The sequence below is a fragment of the Sitophilus oryzae genome, unplaced genomic scaffold (assembly GCF_002938485.1).
Source record: "Sitophilus oryzae breed Bouriz unplaced genomic scaffold, Soryzae_2.0 scaffold_1536_pilon_pilon, whole genome shotgun sequence".
Lineage (NCBI taxonomy): Eukaryota > Metazoa > Arthropoda > Insecta > Coleoptera > Curculionidae > Sitophilus > Sitophilus oryzae.
In genome coordinates this window covers 2,193,617-2,208,845 of record NW_022146210.1, presented here as the reverse complement: position 1 = coordinate 2,208,845, position 15,229 = coordinate 2,193,617, and the positions used below count along the sequence as shown (strand labels likewise).

At 32.5% G+C, this 15,229-nt stretch overlaps 1 protein-coding gene across 1 annotated transcript; it reads left to right on the top strand.

The window, feature by feature from the left end:
* Nucleotides 1–10,105: 10,105 nt before the first annotated feature.
* Nucleotides 10,106–11,194, top strand: LOC115878915. The gene has a single exon (XM_030895525.1). The coding sequence runs from the start codon at nucleotides 10,106–10,108 to the stop codon at nucleotides 11,192–11,194; it is 1,089 nt and encodes a 362-aa protein (XP_030751385.1).
* Nucleotides 11,195–15,229: the final 4,035 nt, after the last annotated feature.

Here is a 15,229-nt window from a genome sequence, read left to right as displayed (position 1 = left end):
ACCCTCGAGTTACCCACAAAATAACTGTCAGAAAATATAGTCTTTAGAACCTTACGGGAGAGCACTAGAGTATTCACCATAGTGAGCTCGGTGCCATTACGTACACCAGCGCAGCTTTCGTTGTATTAGTATTGGGTCGAATATTTGTCGTTTACAACGAGTCAGTTATACTGCATGGAGTATCAGAGTATGATCAGTTATTTGTTTCTAGCATCGCGTTATTACGCATTTTGTCAAAATCTAACAATAAGTAATTTTACCATCATTAGCAATAATACCAAGAAATATATCTTTAGAATCCAGTATCTGGTCAGCTTCGTCTAGTATAAAGCCGGTGGTATAACATCATTTTGGGTTAGAGTTATGCTGAGCATCATTATTCCAGCTAACTGTGGATTTCACTCTGATATATCACTCTCGTTACTGTTCTGATTTGAGGGGTAAGCTTTACGTAGTCCCAGCACCCTAACCTCTTTCGATATTCTTATTAATTAGTACGATTTCCTGAGACTAAATAAAACTTACCCCGCCCAAATTAAGGACAGTAACGAGGAGCCCGATCTTGATGGACACCGAATCGGTCTTATCCGAATTCCGGGCGTCCCACGAAGCGCAGTTGGCAAGATTAAGGATGATGCTCAGCACTATTTCCACTGCTAAGCCCTAAAATTGATGTGTGTTAGAGGAATGCCACCGGCTTTACGCTAGTTTATTCTCCTAGACGAAACATTTAATTTAACAGAGTGCTCTAGATTTTACTGGATTCTAAAGATATATTTTTTTCTTGGTATTTTATTTTATTGCTAATAATTAATTAGAAAAATTATAAAATTCTGCATTGTTTTTTAGATTTTGATAAACATGCATAATAATATACGCAATTATAGAAACAAATAACTGATCATATGCAATTATATTATGCAATATAACAACTCGTTTATTGTTTAATTAAACTTTTGACAAATATTGACACTTTTATTTAATACTAATACAACTAAGCTTTAAAATTGATCGCTGAGTTAGTCGTAAGAGGAATGGCACAGGCTCTACACTATAGTTAATTCTCCTAGACGAAACATTTCATTTGACAGAATGCTCTCGATTTTACTGGGTTCTAAAGATATATTTTTTCCTTGACAGTTTATTTTATTGTTAATAATTAATTAGAAAAATTTTGAAATTCTGTTTTAGATTTAGGTAAACATGCATAATAATATACGCAAATATAGAAACAAACAAGGGATCATAGGCAAATATATTATGCAATAAAATAACTCGTTTATTGTTTAATTAAACTTTTGACAAATAGTGACACTTTTCTTTAATACTAATACTGCTAAGCCCTAAAATTGATCGCTGAGTTAGTCGTAAGAGGAATGCCACCGGCTCTACACTATAGTTTATTAAACGAAACATTTCATTTGACAGTTTACTGAGTTCTAAAGATATATTTTTTCCTTGACATTTTATTTTATTGGTAATAATTAATTATTATGAAAATTATTAAATCTCTATTGTTCAACTTATTCTTTAAGACATCAATTTATTTAGTATAAAAATAAACCCTATAATTATAATTTTTGGTGGTATGACTTAATATTCTTTTATAAAAAGTAAAATAATAGGTATTATATTTCGGCATCCAGTCCAAAGATGTTAATTATTTCACCATATAGTCCGCCAATTCGTACTACGCGCCACAATATTTTAAAGACAATTTTCCTCCCCACCTTTTGGTATCTCTGGATGTCGTCCGCTCAGTCCTATATGGTCATTCGCCTTTTTGTGCTACGCGAGTGCGTGTAACCCTCCGATACCTTTGCTCGAGACGTTCACGTAAGTATAACATATTTACGTAATATTAATCGCTTTTAGCATGGGTAAATCAAAGAAACGTAGACGTAGCTCTTCCAGTCGAGAATCTTACTCTTCTGGAGACACTAGTATACCCAATAAAGAGCTATTAAAACGTCTAAAAGCTTGAAAAAATATTGCGTAAGCGTAATAGGAAGGCCCGTTCGAGGTCAGCCTCGGTGCTTCGTCGTCAACGGCGATCACCTTCTAGCGCGTGCGCTACCGATAAGGCAGTCAGAGAGGGAGAGGCGGTCACGCTCGCGGACCCGACAGCGATCCTCCAATCTACGATCTCCGTCCATAAGGCGCTCTTTCTCTTCCGGGGCACGTCACCACGACGACAGCGATCGCCGAGCGTTCCACGAAGTGCAGCCCGAGATCCGTGCGACTCGGCAAACGCTCCAAATGATAGTTTTGCCCATAGCCCGAGCGGCATGGCTTCACTAATAGAGGACGAAGACGCGTCTTTGCACGACGCAGTAGTCATTCATAATGACGTTCAACTGCCAGAGAGGATGTCCTAAATATTTTTTGGGGAAGATCCAGGTGTTGAACAAGGCGACGGCGGGACACGTACATTCCGGCATTGGCGAGCCGTTGGACTCACTTTATTACCAATGGTTTAACTCGAAAACGAATGTACCAAATTAATACAAAAATACAAAATACCGTCTAATTGTCCCTTACTAACACCTCCGGCAATTAACCCAGAATCTAAAATATTATCCCCCTTAATATGCGGAAGAAGGACGACGCATATATCAGATTTCAAACAAAATTAGGCACAGGAATAGCTGCTCTAGGTAAAGGCATTGATTATATTTTATCTGATAAGGAAAATCTACCTAGTACACAGAAAGACGTTCTGCTTCCGTGTATGTCAGATGCAGGACGCCTTTTAGCGGACCTGTACCATGATTTATCGATGGCACGTCGCAGCTTCATATTTCCTTACATGAATAAGGAAACAAAAGAAATACTGGAGAAATGCCCACCATCAAATTTGTTGTTTGGCTCCGATCTGAGCGAAAAGGTTAAAACAGCAAAATCTATACAAGCCGCAAGTAAGGACCTAAAAGCGGTCCCATCTATACATGGCTTTAACAAGGCAATTCCAAAAAAGGAGGGGGGGCGACAAATGAAAGGACATCAAATCTACGGTAATTTAAACCGGTTTCGCCCGACCCGTCCTCCGAGGGAAACGGGATCAAAAGGGCAAACCTCAAAGGAAACACGACAACAACCTTACAAGGAAAGATACAGGAGAAGGAAGTAGATAAGGTAAGTGTAAATATATCTGCTGGTAGGCTTTCTCGGTTTTATGAAAAGTGGACTACTATAACGTCAAATACCTTAATCCTAAAATGGATTAAAGGCTACCATATACCTTTAAATAAAAAGCCTGTTCAACTGGCACCTCCAAGGTTAGTACCCTTGTCCTCTGTGGAACAGCAATTAGCCTCTATAGAAATATCGAAAATGCTTACACAAGGGGCGATTGTAAAATGTGACCACCTTCCTGATCAATTTCTCTCTACCTTCTTTTTGGCCGAAAAAGCCAACGGGAAGAAACGGTTCATTCTTAACCTAAAAAATTTCAATGTTTACGTAGATGCTCCACACTTTAAGCTGGAAGACACGCGTACAGTTCTGAGAATGATTCAAAAAGATTGGTTTCTTGCAACCCTTGATTTAAAGGACGCATATTTCTTATTACCAGTCACATCTGAACATCATCGGAAATTTTTAAGGTTTTCCTTTTAATAACCAAATTTACGAGTTTACATGTCTTCCATTTGGGCTATCGTTCTGCCCCGCATGCATTTACAAAATTCTTAAACCAGTTTTACAAGAATTGAGATCTAAAGAAGTCATTTTGTGTAAATTATCTCGATGATTTTCTGATTTTCGGGGAATCATTTGGGAGATTGTAAACAAAATTTTATTTACCATAGATATCTTAAAATCTCTAGGGTTTGTGATTAACTTGGGAGAAAAGTTCTATAAAATCCATCGACAACTTACCCAAATTCCTCGATTTTTGTTTTTTCATGTACAGACACATTAAAAAATTGAGCTTCCATATGATAAAGAACAAAAATCCATCAGTGCATTTCTGCTTATTCAAAATAAAAAGTACTGAAAATACGAGAATTTGCTCAGTTTTTAGGTCTATTGATTTCTGCATGCCCTGCTATCAAGTACGGATTCCTATATACTAAAGCCTTAGAAAGGGAAAAGTTAACCGCTCTTCGTAAAAATAACATGAATTTCGATGCGAAATGACGATATCACTAAATTTCGATCTTTCTTGGTGGCGGGACAATATTAAAACGGCCTGTAACGATATCAAACAGGATTCATCTGAGTTGAAATTTTTACCGACTCTTCCCTTTCGGGCTGGGGCGCCTGTTGCAACGGAGAAAAAACACATGGTTGGTGGACTTTAGAAGACAAACGATATCACATAAATTTTTTAGAATTGCAAGCAATATTTCTAGGGTTAAAATGCTTCGCTAAAAATCTAAAAAATTGCAATATACTAATAAGATGCGATAACACAACCGCAATAGCATGTGTAAACCGCATGGGTAGTATTCAGTATAAGCATTTAAATACCATGGCCAGAATATTGTGGCAATGGTGCGAGCAACGGAATATATGGATCTTCGCTTCTTATGTAAATACGAAGGACAACTGGGAAGCCGATTCTGAATCACGAATTTTAAAACCAGAAACCGAGTGGTCTTTGGCAAATTACGCATTTGCTAAAATAAAAAATAAATTCGGTAACCCTGAGGTGGACCTCTTTGCATCCCGAAACAATTACAAATGCCCTAAATATGTATCTTGGTTGAGAGATCCAGAGGCTCTTTCATGTGATGCGTTTACCATTTGCTGGTCAAATATTTACTTTTATTCGTTTCCACCCTTTGCCATAATTTTGAGGGTTCTCCAAAAGATAATCAAGGATAAAGCGGAAGGTATTTTGGTAGTACCATATTGGCCATCTCAAGCATGGTTTCCAATTTTCATGAAGCTCTCCTTAGAGAAGCCTATCCGGTTTACACCTGATCCTAATTTACTGCTTTGTCCCTTTAGCCAGGAGTGCCACCCACTGTGGGCGAACCTTACATTGGTAGCATCGAGACTATCCGGAAATCTATGAAGTTTCGAAACATTCCAGAATGTGCTATCGAGACCACTTTACACTCAATTTCTAATGCTACCATTAGACAGTATGGAGTGACCTATAAGCTTTGGTGGGAGTTTTGTAATCGTATAAAGATTCACCCTTTTCAAGCTAAGGTTGCGGAAGTATTAACTTTTCTCCAATCAATCTTAGATAATAAAGGATGCGTTTATGGCTCAATTAATTCCCATAGAGCTGCTTTATCATTAATACTTCCGGGAGACTTAGGGAATGATTTGATATTAAAACGATTTATGAAAGGTGTTTTAAGACTAAGGCCACCAAAACCTAGGTACACTTTACCGCGGGATCCTAAAAGAGTTCTGGACTATTTCAAAAACAACCCTGCAGATTCCTTAAGAAGCTTATCATTTAAGTTAGTAACCCTTTTGATCCTGGCTACCGGCCAAAGGTTACAAACGATATCTCTCATTAAACTAAAAAATATACTACCGTATGATGACGGTGGTGTTCAAATTTTAATTGAAGATCGGATTAAGACATCCAACATAAATATTAATCAACCTTGCTTAATGATTCCAAAATTTAATGAATTTCCCGAATTGTGCGTGGTTTCTTGTTTACAGAAATATATCCAGGAGACTGAAAAAGTAAGGAAGGATAATGACGACTATCTCTTTATAACCTTCCTTAGAAACCACACCGTATCGCCTCTAAACAAACGTTAAGTCGATGGGTTTAAAAAGTACCCTAAATTCTGTCTGGGGGTAGATACGAATATTTTTAAACCTCATTCAAGTCGTCATGCTTCTACTTCCGCTGCTAGGAGAGCGGGTGTCTCAATTCGATTTAATTAAAGGATTCTGCAGGTTGGAGTAAAACTCGTCAACTTTGCTAGATTCTACAACCGTCCCCTTTGTAAATCACGATAAGTTTGCTTTAAGCATTTTGAAATCATAAAATGGTTAAGTATAATATAGGGAGGCAATTTTTGACGATTATATATATACATATATATATATAGAGTATATATATATATATATATATATATATATATATATATATATATGTTGTTATATATATATATATATATATATATATATATATATATATATATATATATATATATTCTTTTAAATTTCATTTTCGTTTTACAATTTCATTTTTCTTACTTTTATAATGTTATGTTATATCCTTATATATTTTAATATTCTAATACACATATTTTGTTTACTGTGAATCATTAATAATGTCGTCAAGTTGACAGAATAAATTGTATTTTTGTTTGACTAATTCATAAATAAATATGTTGAAAAAGGGTATTTAATTTTCAATTCATATTCCTAGGAAACTTTAAACATCTACATGGTGAATAATTAACATCTTTGGACTGGATGCCGAAATATAATTTAACGATCAAAAGAACTTACCTGAAGTTCGATCGAAATTATATGAGGCATCCAGTCCAAAGATGTTAAGTCCCACCCTACCCTCCCAAGCGGATATAAATTGAAAATAACTGTATTTAAACTTAATGACCATATAGGACTGAGCGGACGACATCCAGAGATACCAAAAGGTGGGGAGGAAAATTGTCTTTAAAATATTGTGGCGCGTAGTACGAATTGGCCGACTACATGGTGAAATAATTAACATCTTTGGACTGGATGCCTCATATAATTTCGATCGAACTTCAGGTAAGTTCTTTTGATCGTTAAATTATTTTTCTAGAATAAAGTAACAGGCGACATACAAAAAATAACAGAAACTACAGCTTGCTCGACAGTTTGCCTCTCAATATTCCGTGGACCGCAAATAAATTCATTGGTCACAATTTACCTCTCTACAAAAGTACTTCGTTTGTCCGTTAGATGGCTTCAAGTTTTAAAAAAATAAACACATTTTTAAGATATTTTAAGCAACATTATTCCGGTTTGAATGAGATTTGAGATTCCTATGTGTTGCTAAGTGCTTTAATATTTGACTTTCACAGAAATCAAGAAAAAGTGCAGGAAGGGTGAAAACTATTCCCACCCCTACATAAATTTTAATAAAAATATTTTCCAACTCCACCGTAAAATGTTCCTCCTAGTATTTAATACTTTTTTTTCTTTTAAAAAAACGCTACCGCGTATACTTTTTTGAGGAAAAAAAAATGTTTATCCGAAGGTGACTTACAAAAAATGTTTCTTTTCACATCAAGCTACGTAGGCGCATAAAATTTAGTATGAGCTCATAATCTAGTTGGCGAAAATGATGAAATGAGATTTTATATTAGTAGTATCACAAAATATCTTAAAAATGTGTTTATTTTTTCAAAGTTTGATGCCTTCTAACGGACAAACGAAGCACTTTTGTATAGAAGTAAATTGTGTCCAATGAACCTTATTTTGATTCCAAACATACGTAGTAGTTCTATGTCTATGTCGAGGTCTATGTCTATGATTTCTTTATTAGTCTCTGTTTAAACATTGATAAACATCTATAATAAGCCTGATAAATGCAAACTTATTTGTTCGTTTTAAAATAACTATAAAATATACGCAAATATAGATGCAAAACAGTGGATCGTACGAAATGATATGTGCTATAAAACCTATTGTTTACTGTTTAATTAAATTTTTGACAAATATTGACACTTTTATTTAATAATAAATAATCCGCTAATGTTATAAAAGACTTGTTATTTTAGAAATATTTACTGTTTTTTATTGCTTTAACATATTTCAAAAATTAATATTCATCTTTTATTTTTTTAATTATGTATACAGGATGTAAATTAATAAGTGCGAAAGAATTCTGGAATATAATTCCTTTAACTATAATAATTAACCTATTGATATTATTTGTTTGGTGAACATATTTCTATGTGTTACTGTAAAAGCCAGAAATTACCGAATATCAAAAATTACTAGTAAATGCTCACATTTACTGATTTACTTACACTACGCCAGTAAATGTTCAAAAACTAATTATGAAACTTTATAATAAATACCAATTATAAAACTGAAAAAAGTGAATTTCAGTAATCACTGGAGCTACACAAAGAGGTTTTAGGAAATTCATCCCTCTTAGAGTAAAATTATGTCGGAATAGTTTGTTGTATGAAAATTCCCTACTATTTGGTCTAGAAGAATGAAAAACCTACAAAAGAATTAGGAAGAAATTCCTTTGAAAACTGGTCAACCAAATGGGTAAAAGTTAGTAAAATTTATATAAAAAAAAAAAAAAAAAAAAAAATATACATAAAAATTGGCACAAAGATAAAAAAGGAATTTAAGGAAATTTATACAGAGTTTTTCAAAAAACAAAATAAAAAAAAAAAAAAAAAAAAAATTATAACATTATAAAACCAGAGTTATGCTACAAAAATTTTATACAAGGAGCTTTTTAGTGACATCATGACGAAATATATCTTCCCCAATTATCCTTCAAAGAATAGAAAATAACCTGGCAAAGAGAGCATTAGTGCTTTTGCACAAAATAAAAAAAAAGATGAAAATAAAAAAACATTTTTTTTTTTAATAAAATATTCAAAGAGCAAAGTAAAAATCATTTAAAACAATGCATGAACGATTCGAGGTGTAATGCGAACGCAGTCGCGGGAAAAAACTAGTAATTTATTAAATTATTTTATTTTGAACTGATTAATTTTCATTGAAAAGGAATTTTGTAATTCGCCACTATTAGTTAAAAACTAAGAACCTCATATCAAATTTAAGTCTTAGTGATTTTGATCTCTATATAATTTCTTTTAAAAAATCTGAACATACCTTTAAAAGAAAAAGCTTTGATACATTTGTGTAGACTGACTACAAGTTGTATAACATAAATTTCTACGACCGATCTACCTAGTGGTCTGCAGCATCGCTTTGTAGTGCAAACGTGGGCCTCTTAATCTGTGACGTGACGCCAAGAAAAACAGAAGCGCGGCTGAATTTAGTAGTAATTTAAAAAAATGCCCTTTAGATACAGCAGTAGGTAATAAAAGTTTTGTGTTTAAATGTAGTTTGCCTTTCAAAGTTAAAAATTATATCGTAAAGTGTAACTTCCCGTAAGAATTCTTTATCTGATCATGATCTGTCATCGATCATGACCCACCAATAAGTGTTAACCTTGATGTTTGCTACATTTGCTTTTGTTTGTTTTAAGTTTTATGGACAGGTATGATCGCATCACATTATTACTGATAATGTTCGGTTTCACGTTAATAATACTCACTTTTCAGGAATCTTTAAATCCATGTTTTTGTTGGTGTCTGTATTTAAAACAAACATATGTATGTAATACACTCATATTAACACTAATCATATTTTTACGTTTTTATTCATCATTTTCAATGCCACCCCGGTTGCATCTTTGTAAAGGACTGTGAATTTTTTGTCATTAATAGAATGTGAGTTTTTCTGTATTTCGATCATTTCACGGAATTCCCTTTTCTTTTGGCTTACTTCTGTTAATAATATTTTGGTCTCGTCAAAATTAAAAGAGTGCTTTTCCTTCAGTTCATGGTTTGTTAGGGCGGTTTGATTTTTTTTGTCATATTTGTGCCCTTTTATCCTGTTTTCTAGGTGTTGGCTAGTTTGTCCAATATATACAGAATCGCAATCATTACATGGAATCTGATAAACGATGTTATTTTTTTATGTTTTTTGGTATTTTAGTTTTTAACTTGCTAAAGATTTGTCCTATTACATTGTTTCCTCGATGACATAGAGTTATGTTATGTTGTTTGAATACATTACTTAGTTGGTGTGACAATCCACTGATGTATGGCAAAGATATGAATTTATTTTTTTGGCTTTATTTTTGTTTATAATATTCCCGGAGTTGTAAAATTTATTAATTCTATTTTTAAAAATGTTTTCTATAAGTTTATTTGGGTAATTGTTTTTCTCTAAAGCTGTTTTCGCTTTGTTTATAGCATTTTTTCTATACTCGGGATCGGATAAACTTATTGCTCGGTCTGCTAAGCCTATTACAACAGATTTTTTTTGTGACATGGAATGGTTTGAATTGAAATTTAGATATCTTGAAGACCATGTCTCTTTTGTGAACCATTCTGTCATTAGGATTCCATTTTTATGGTGAATTGTCATGTCTAAAAAGTTGATCTTTGATTCGACCTCTACTTCCATTGTAAATTTGATGTGCTCTTGTAATCTCTTGGAAGATTTACTGAACGACAAAAAAATTTACAAACAAATCAAGAGAGACCCAACAAATATTTACCAAAAAAACAACAACGATATTGTCGGAAAATGGGAAAATAATCAATATATACCTACAGAAACAGCAAAACGATTAATGATTAGAAATGCAATACCTCCAAAAATGTACGGGTTGCCTAAATTGCATAAAGTTCCTCTACGTCCTCTTGTGTCATGCGTGCAATCTCCGTTTGAGAAATTATCGAAGTACCTAAAGGATATATTAAGTAACATTGCATATAAAAACGAATATTATTTAAAGGACTCGCAACATTTCAAACAAAAACTTAAAAATCTCAAAATACCAAACGGTTACAAGCTAATATCCCTGGATGTTGCTTCACTGTACACTAGCATTCCTATCGATTTGGCCTCACAAATAATAAGAAAAAAATGGGATCAAATAAAAAAATACACTGACATCCCACAGGATGAGTTCATTAAAGGGGTCGAAACAACATTGAAATCTACGTATTTTACTTACGATAATAAAATATACCAACAAATAGATGGCTGCGCTATGGGTGCGTCAATTTCCAGCGTTGTGGCTCAGATAGTAATGGAGGATTTAGAAGAAAGTGTATTGGAAAAACTAGATATTCGTATTCCGTTCTTTTTCAGATATGTTGATAATTGTTTAACGGCCATACCAACAGATTATATGGACAGAATTCTAGATAAATTTAACGAATACAATAGCAACATCAAATTTACAATAGAAGTAGAGGTCGAATCAAAGATCAACTTTTTAGACGTGACAATTCACAATAAAAATGGAATCCTAAGGACAAAATGGTTCACAAAAGAGACATGGTCTTCAAGATATCTAAATTTCAATTCAAACCATCCCATGTCACAGAAAAAATCTGTTGTAATAGGCTTAGCAGACCGAGCAATAAGTTTATCCGATCCCGAGTATAGAAAAAATGCTACAAACAAAGCGAAAAGCTTTAGAGAAAAACAATTACCCAAATAAACTTATAGAAAACATTTTTAAAAATAGAATTAATAAATTTTACAACTCCGGGAACATTATAAACAAAAATAAAGCCAAAAAAAATAAATTCATATCTATGCGATACATCAGTGGATTGTCACACCAACTAAGTAATGTATTCAAACAACATAAAATAACTCTATGTCATCGAGGTAACAATGTAATAAGATAAATCTTTAGCAAATTAAAAACTAAAACACCAAAAAACAAAAAAAAAGTAACATCGTTTATCAGATTCCATGTAATGATTGCGATTCTGTATATATTGGACAAACTAGCCCATACCTAGAAAACAGGATAAAAGGGCACAAATATGACAAAAAAAATCAAAGCGCCCTAACAAACCATGAACTGAAGGAAAAGCACTCTTTTAATTTTGACGAGACCAAAATATTATTAACAGAAGTAAGCCAAAAGAAAAGGGAATTCCGTGAAATGATGGAAATGCAGAAAAACTCACATTTTATTAATGACAAAAAAGACGTTCAATATCTAAACAAGCTGTATATTTCAATATTATGATATTTATTTTAGAGTCTGACATGTACTAGTAATGTGGTTGTTTGTTTTTTAATATGTTATGTGTAATACTTAATTAAATTTTTATAATGATTTTATATTGTTATGTGTATATGTATTTGGTAAGTTTTTTTTAGAGTGTTATTTAATTGTATATTTAAAATTGAATTATGTTTCTAGATAATAATTATAATTTTCTGAAGAAGACCTAAGAATGGTTGAAACGTACGTGAGAAATAAAAACAACTTTTAATTATTATGTTTTAAATTGCTGGCCTAAAACCAAGAATAAATCCCAACTATCTTAATTATTAGATATTAATACATCTGGTATTATGGTATTCTGATATTTCGTTGATATTAAAATAAACTAACTGTTTCTATCTTATCTTTTTGTTAAAATGGGCATAATATATAGGGCTACTGATACCATGTTATAAAAATAAGATAGTTAGGGGCAAATTTTGTAAAAAAAAGATGCAGTTTTCACTGACTTCTTAAACTTTTATTTCTCTGTACAATCAGCTGAAATTACATATACCGTTATATTTAATTTTTTTGGGAAATCCCGCAATTGTTTGTTAAATTGTAAGACAGCGCCCTCTAGCGTCTACTGTTAAAGGCATATTATTATTGTTTATATGGCTTTATATAGAGTACGAAACGCTCTTTCAAACGAGCCCTCACTTGTTAGATTCTCGTCATCTAGTCCGGAGTTATTAACATTTAAATAAAAACAGATCTAACCTTCCCCCACCACTTTATTTTAGTAGATACGGAAAAATGGTTCTAACAAAAAAAGTCCGAAATTTTCTTAAGATTATGAAGCAGATTTATTTCAGATCAGCAGCAAGATTATTCATAGTAGCTCTTATCTAGGCAGAATTTTGAAAAATTGCATTTTCTTATTTGCCATAGCAGTTGCGCCCTCTAGCGGCCACTCTACAAACTTGAAAACAATTTCCAGCAATTTCTCATGGCCTCTTTAGTTATAAATATTTTTTTCCTCAGGTTCTACGGCCAATACTTTCCGAGATACAGCCAAGAGCTATTCTTAGTGGGACACCCGGTACATATCGTTAAAAATATCTACCGTGATTCTAACGTAATATCAGGTAATATATTGATATACGATTTTATAATTTTTTGAGTTTGTGAGTTTTAAATAAATGGAAATGTTTTCAGGACTGGTAGATCTTGATAAGAGAAACATATTTTCTCTTTACCATTGTTCAAATAAGTCCATAATAACCGAGATATTTTACTTTGAAAATAAAAAAAAAATGATTTTTTGCTCAAATTTTGAGAACCACTGGATCTTTTCTGGATTTAAATTTAATTTCATCTACTATCTATGTTGCCATATTATGAAGATATTATGTTTTTTATATAAAAATTTAAAAAAATTACAAAAAAATTCACAGTCCCTTACAAAGATGCAACCGGGAGGCATTGAAAATGAAGAATAAAAACGTAAAAATATGATTAGTGTTAATATGAGTGTATTACATACATATGTTTATATAACGAACTTAACAAAAAACAACAGATTTAAAGATTCACTGAAAAAGTAGTAATGTTAACATTAAATAAAACATTATCAATAATAATTATGCGATCGCCACCTATCCGTAAAACAAACAAGCAAAAAAACAAAATAACATACAAAGCATCAGGTTAACATGATGACAGATTATGATCGATGACAGATAAAGAATTCTTACGGAAAGTTACACTTTACGATATAATTTTTTAACTGTTAAAGGCAAACCCCATTTAAACACAAAACTTTTTAATACCTACTACTGTATCTAAAAGACATTTTTTTTAAATTACTAAATTCTTAGCCACGCTTCTGTTTTTCTTGGCTGTTGTGCGTCACGTCACAGATTAACAGGCCCATGTTTGCACCACAAGGCGATGCTGCAGACCACTAGGTAGACCGGTCGTAGAAATTTATGTTATACAACTTGTAGTCAATCTACACAAATATTATCAAATAAAAAAAATTGTTTTCTTTTAAAATGTGTTCGTTCAGATTTTGTAAAAAGTATAAGTCAAAATCGCAAAACTTAAATTTGATATGAGTTTTTAGTTTTTAACTAATATAGTGGCGAATTACAAAAATTCCTTTTCAATGAAAATTAATGAGTTAAATAAAATAATTTAATAAATTACTAGCTTTTTCTCGCGACTACGTTCGCGTTACACCTCGAATCGTTCATGCATTGATAAGCTAATTCACTAATGTCGTTTAAACGAACCTTTGTGCTAATATTTATGTATGTAAAGCTGGCGGCATGAACTCACTAAAATATCTAAAAACGTAATATATAATCTAACTGACACACCACTGACAATGACAAATAATTTATTTCTGGAGGTATTGTGTGTAGGTGTTTTTCAGGTATGTTTTAGTATTTAAAAATACTTCATAACAAATCTACACATATATACCTTTCATTTAAAAAAAGAATCATCAAGATTGGTAAAGCGGTTTCGGCGGGATGGATGCAACAAAAAAACCCTTTGAGCTTTTATATATGTATGGATTAATTATTTTTCCAACATATTTTACTTTGCAAATTTTTATAAATATTCAGACTCGCCAATATCGTACTCCACCGTGTCCAGCCTGTTTAGCCAAACGTAGGCCGATTCCTCTTCGGCGGCGTCGTGACCCTGGCCGAAGGAAGAGTCTTGAAGACGCTCATCCGCGCATAGGAATAAGTTGACTGCGTAGCGTATTGCGTATTAATCGATTCTGAAACTTTCTATCTCGTGTATAACATGTTACGCAAGTTTATTATTTTAATCTCGATTTTAATAGATAAATGTGTGAAATGCCACCTGAATATCTTCCGCCATGACATGTTTTTACTTTTTTGTTATGGTAAAGTGATTTGTATAAACTTTATTCAATAACGTATATTTTCCTCCATTTGTGATTTTTTAATTTTAAGCGAAAATTAAGTATAACATTTTAGGAAAAAGAAACACTGTAATATTTAAAAGAATAAGAAGAAATTAGTCTTATTTTGAAAGGAAAATATAGAAAAAACTCTTTCTATAGAAAAAGTCTTTATACTAACCAGAATCCGGTGACATATACGCGGTCTCACCGGAAACATTACTTATTACTTCGCATAACTTGAAGAATATCTACTTTTAATAATGAACACTTCAGAAATACACCAGTAAAAACATTTATTATTTGAGATTAAAACTCGAATTAAATTATAAATATTAGTTACCTATGTTGTTATAGCTTTTATAGGCCTGTTTAACGACTTAATAAGTTACCTAGCGAAAAAATCTGTGCGCGTACCTACCACTATTGTTACAGGTTAATTCGTTAAAGAAATATGTTACACAAGTTAAAAACGCTAAAATTTTAATGGTATTACTTGTGCATTATTGGCCTTATAATGTAATTTGTTGGAATTATATCTTCTTTAAATATAATTAGACTTTTTAACGACTTTTAAGTTACCT

Bases quoted from the DNA above. Each gene is read 5' to 3' on its own strand.
- LOC115878915 (XM_030895525.1), top strand. From the start codon at position 10,106: ATGTCTAAAAAGTTGATCTTTGATTCGACCTCTACTTCCATTGTAAAT.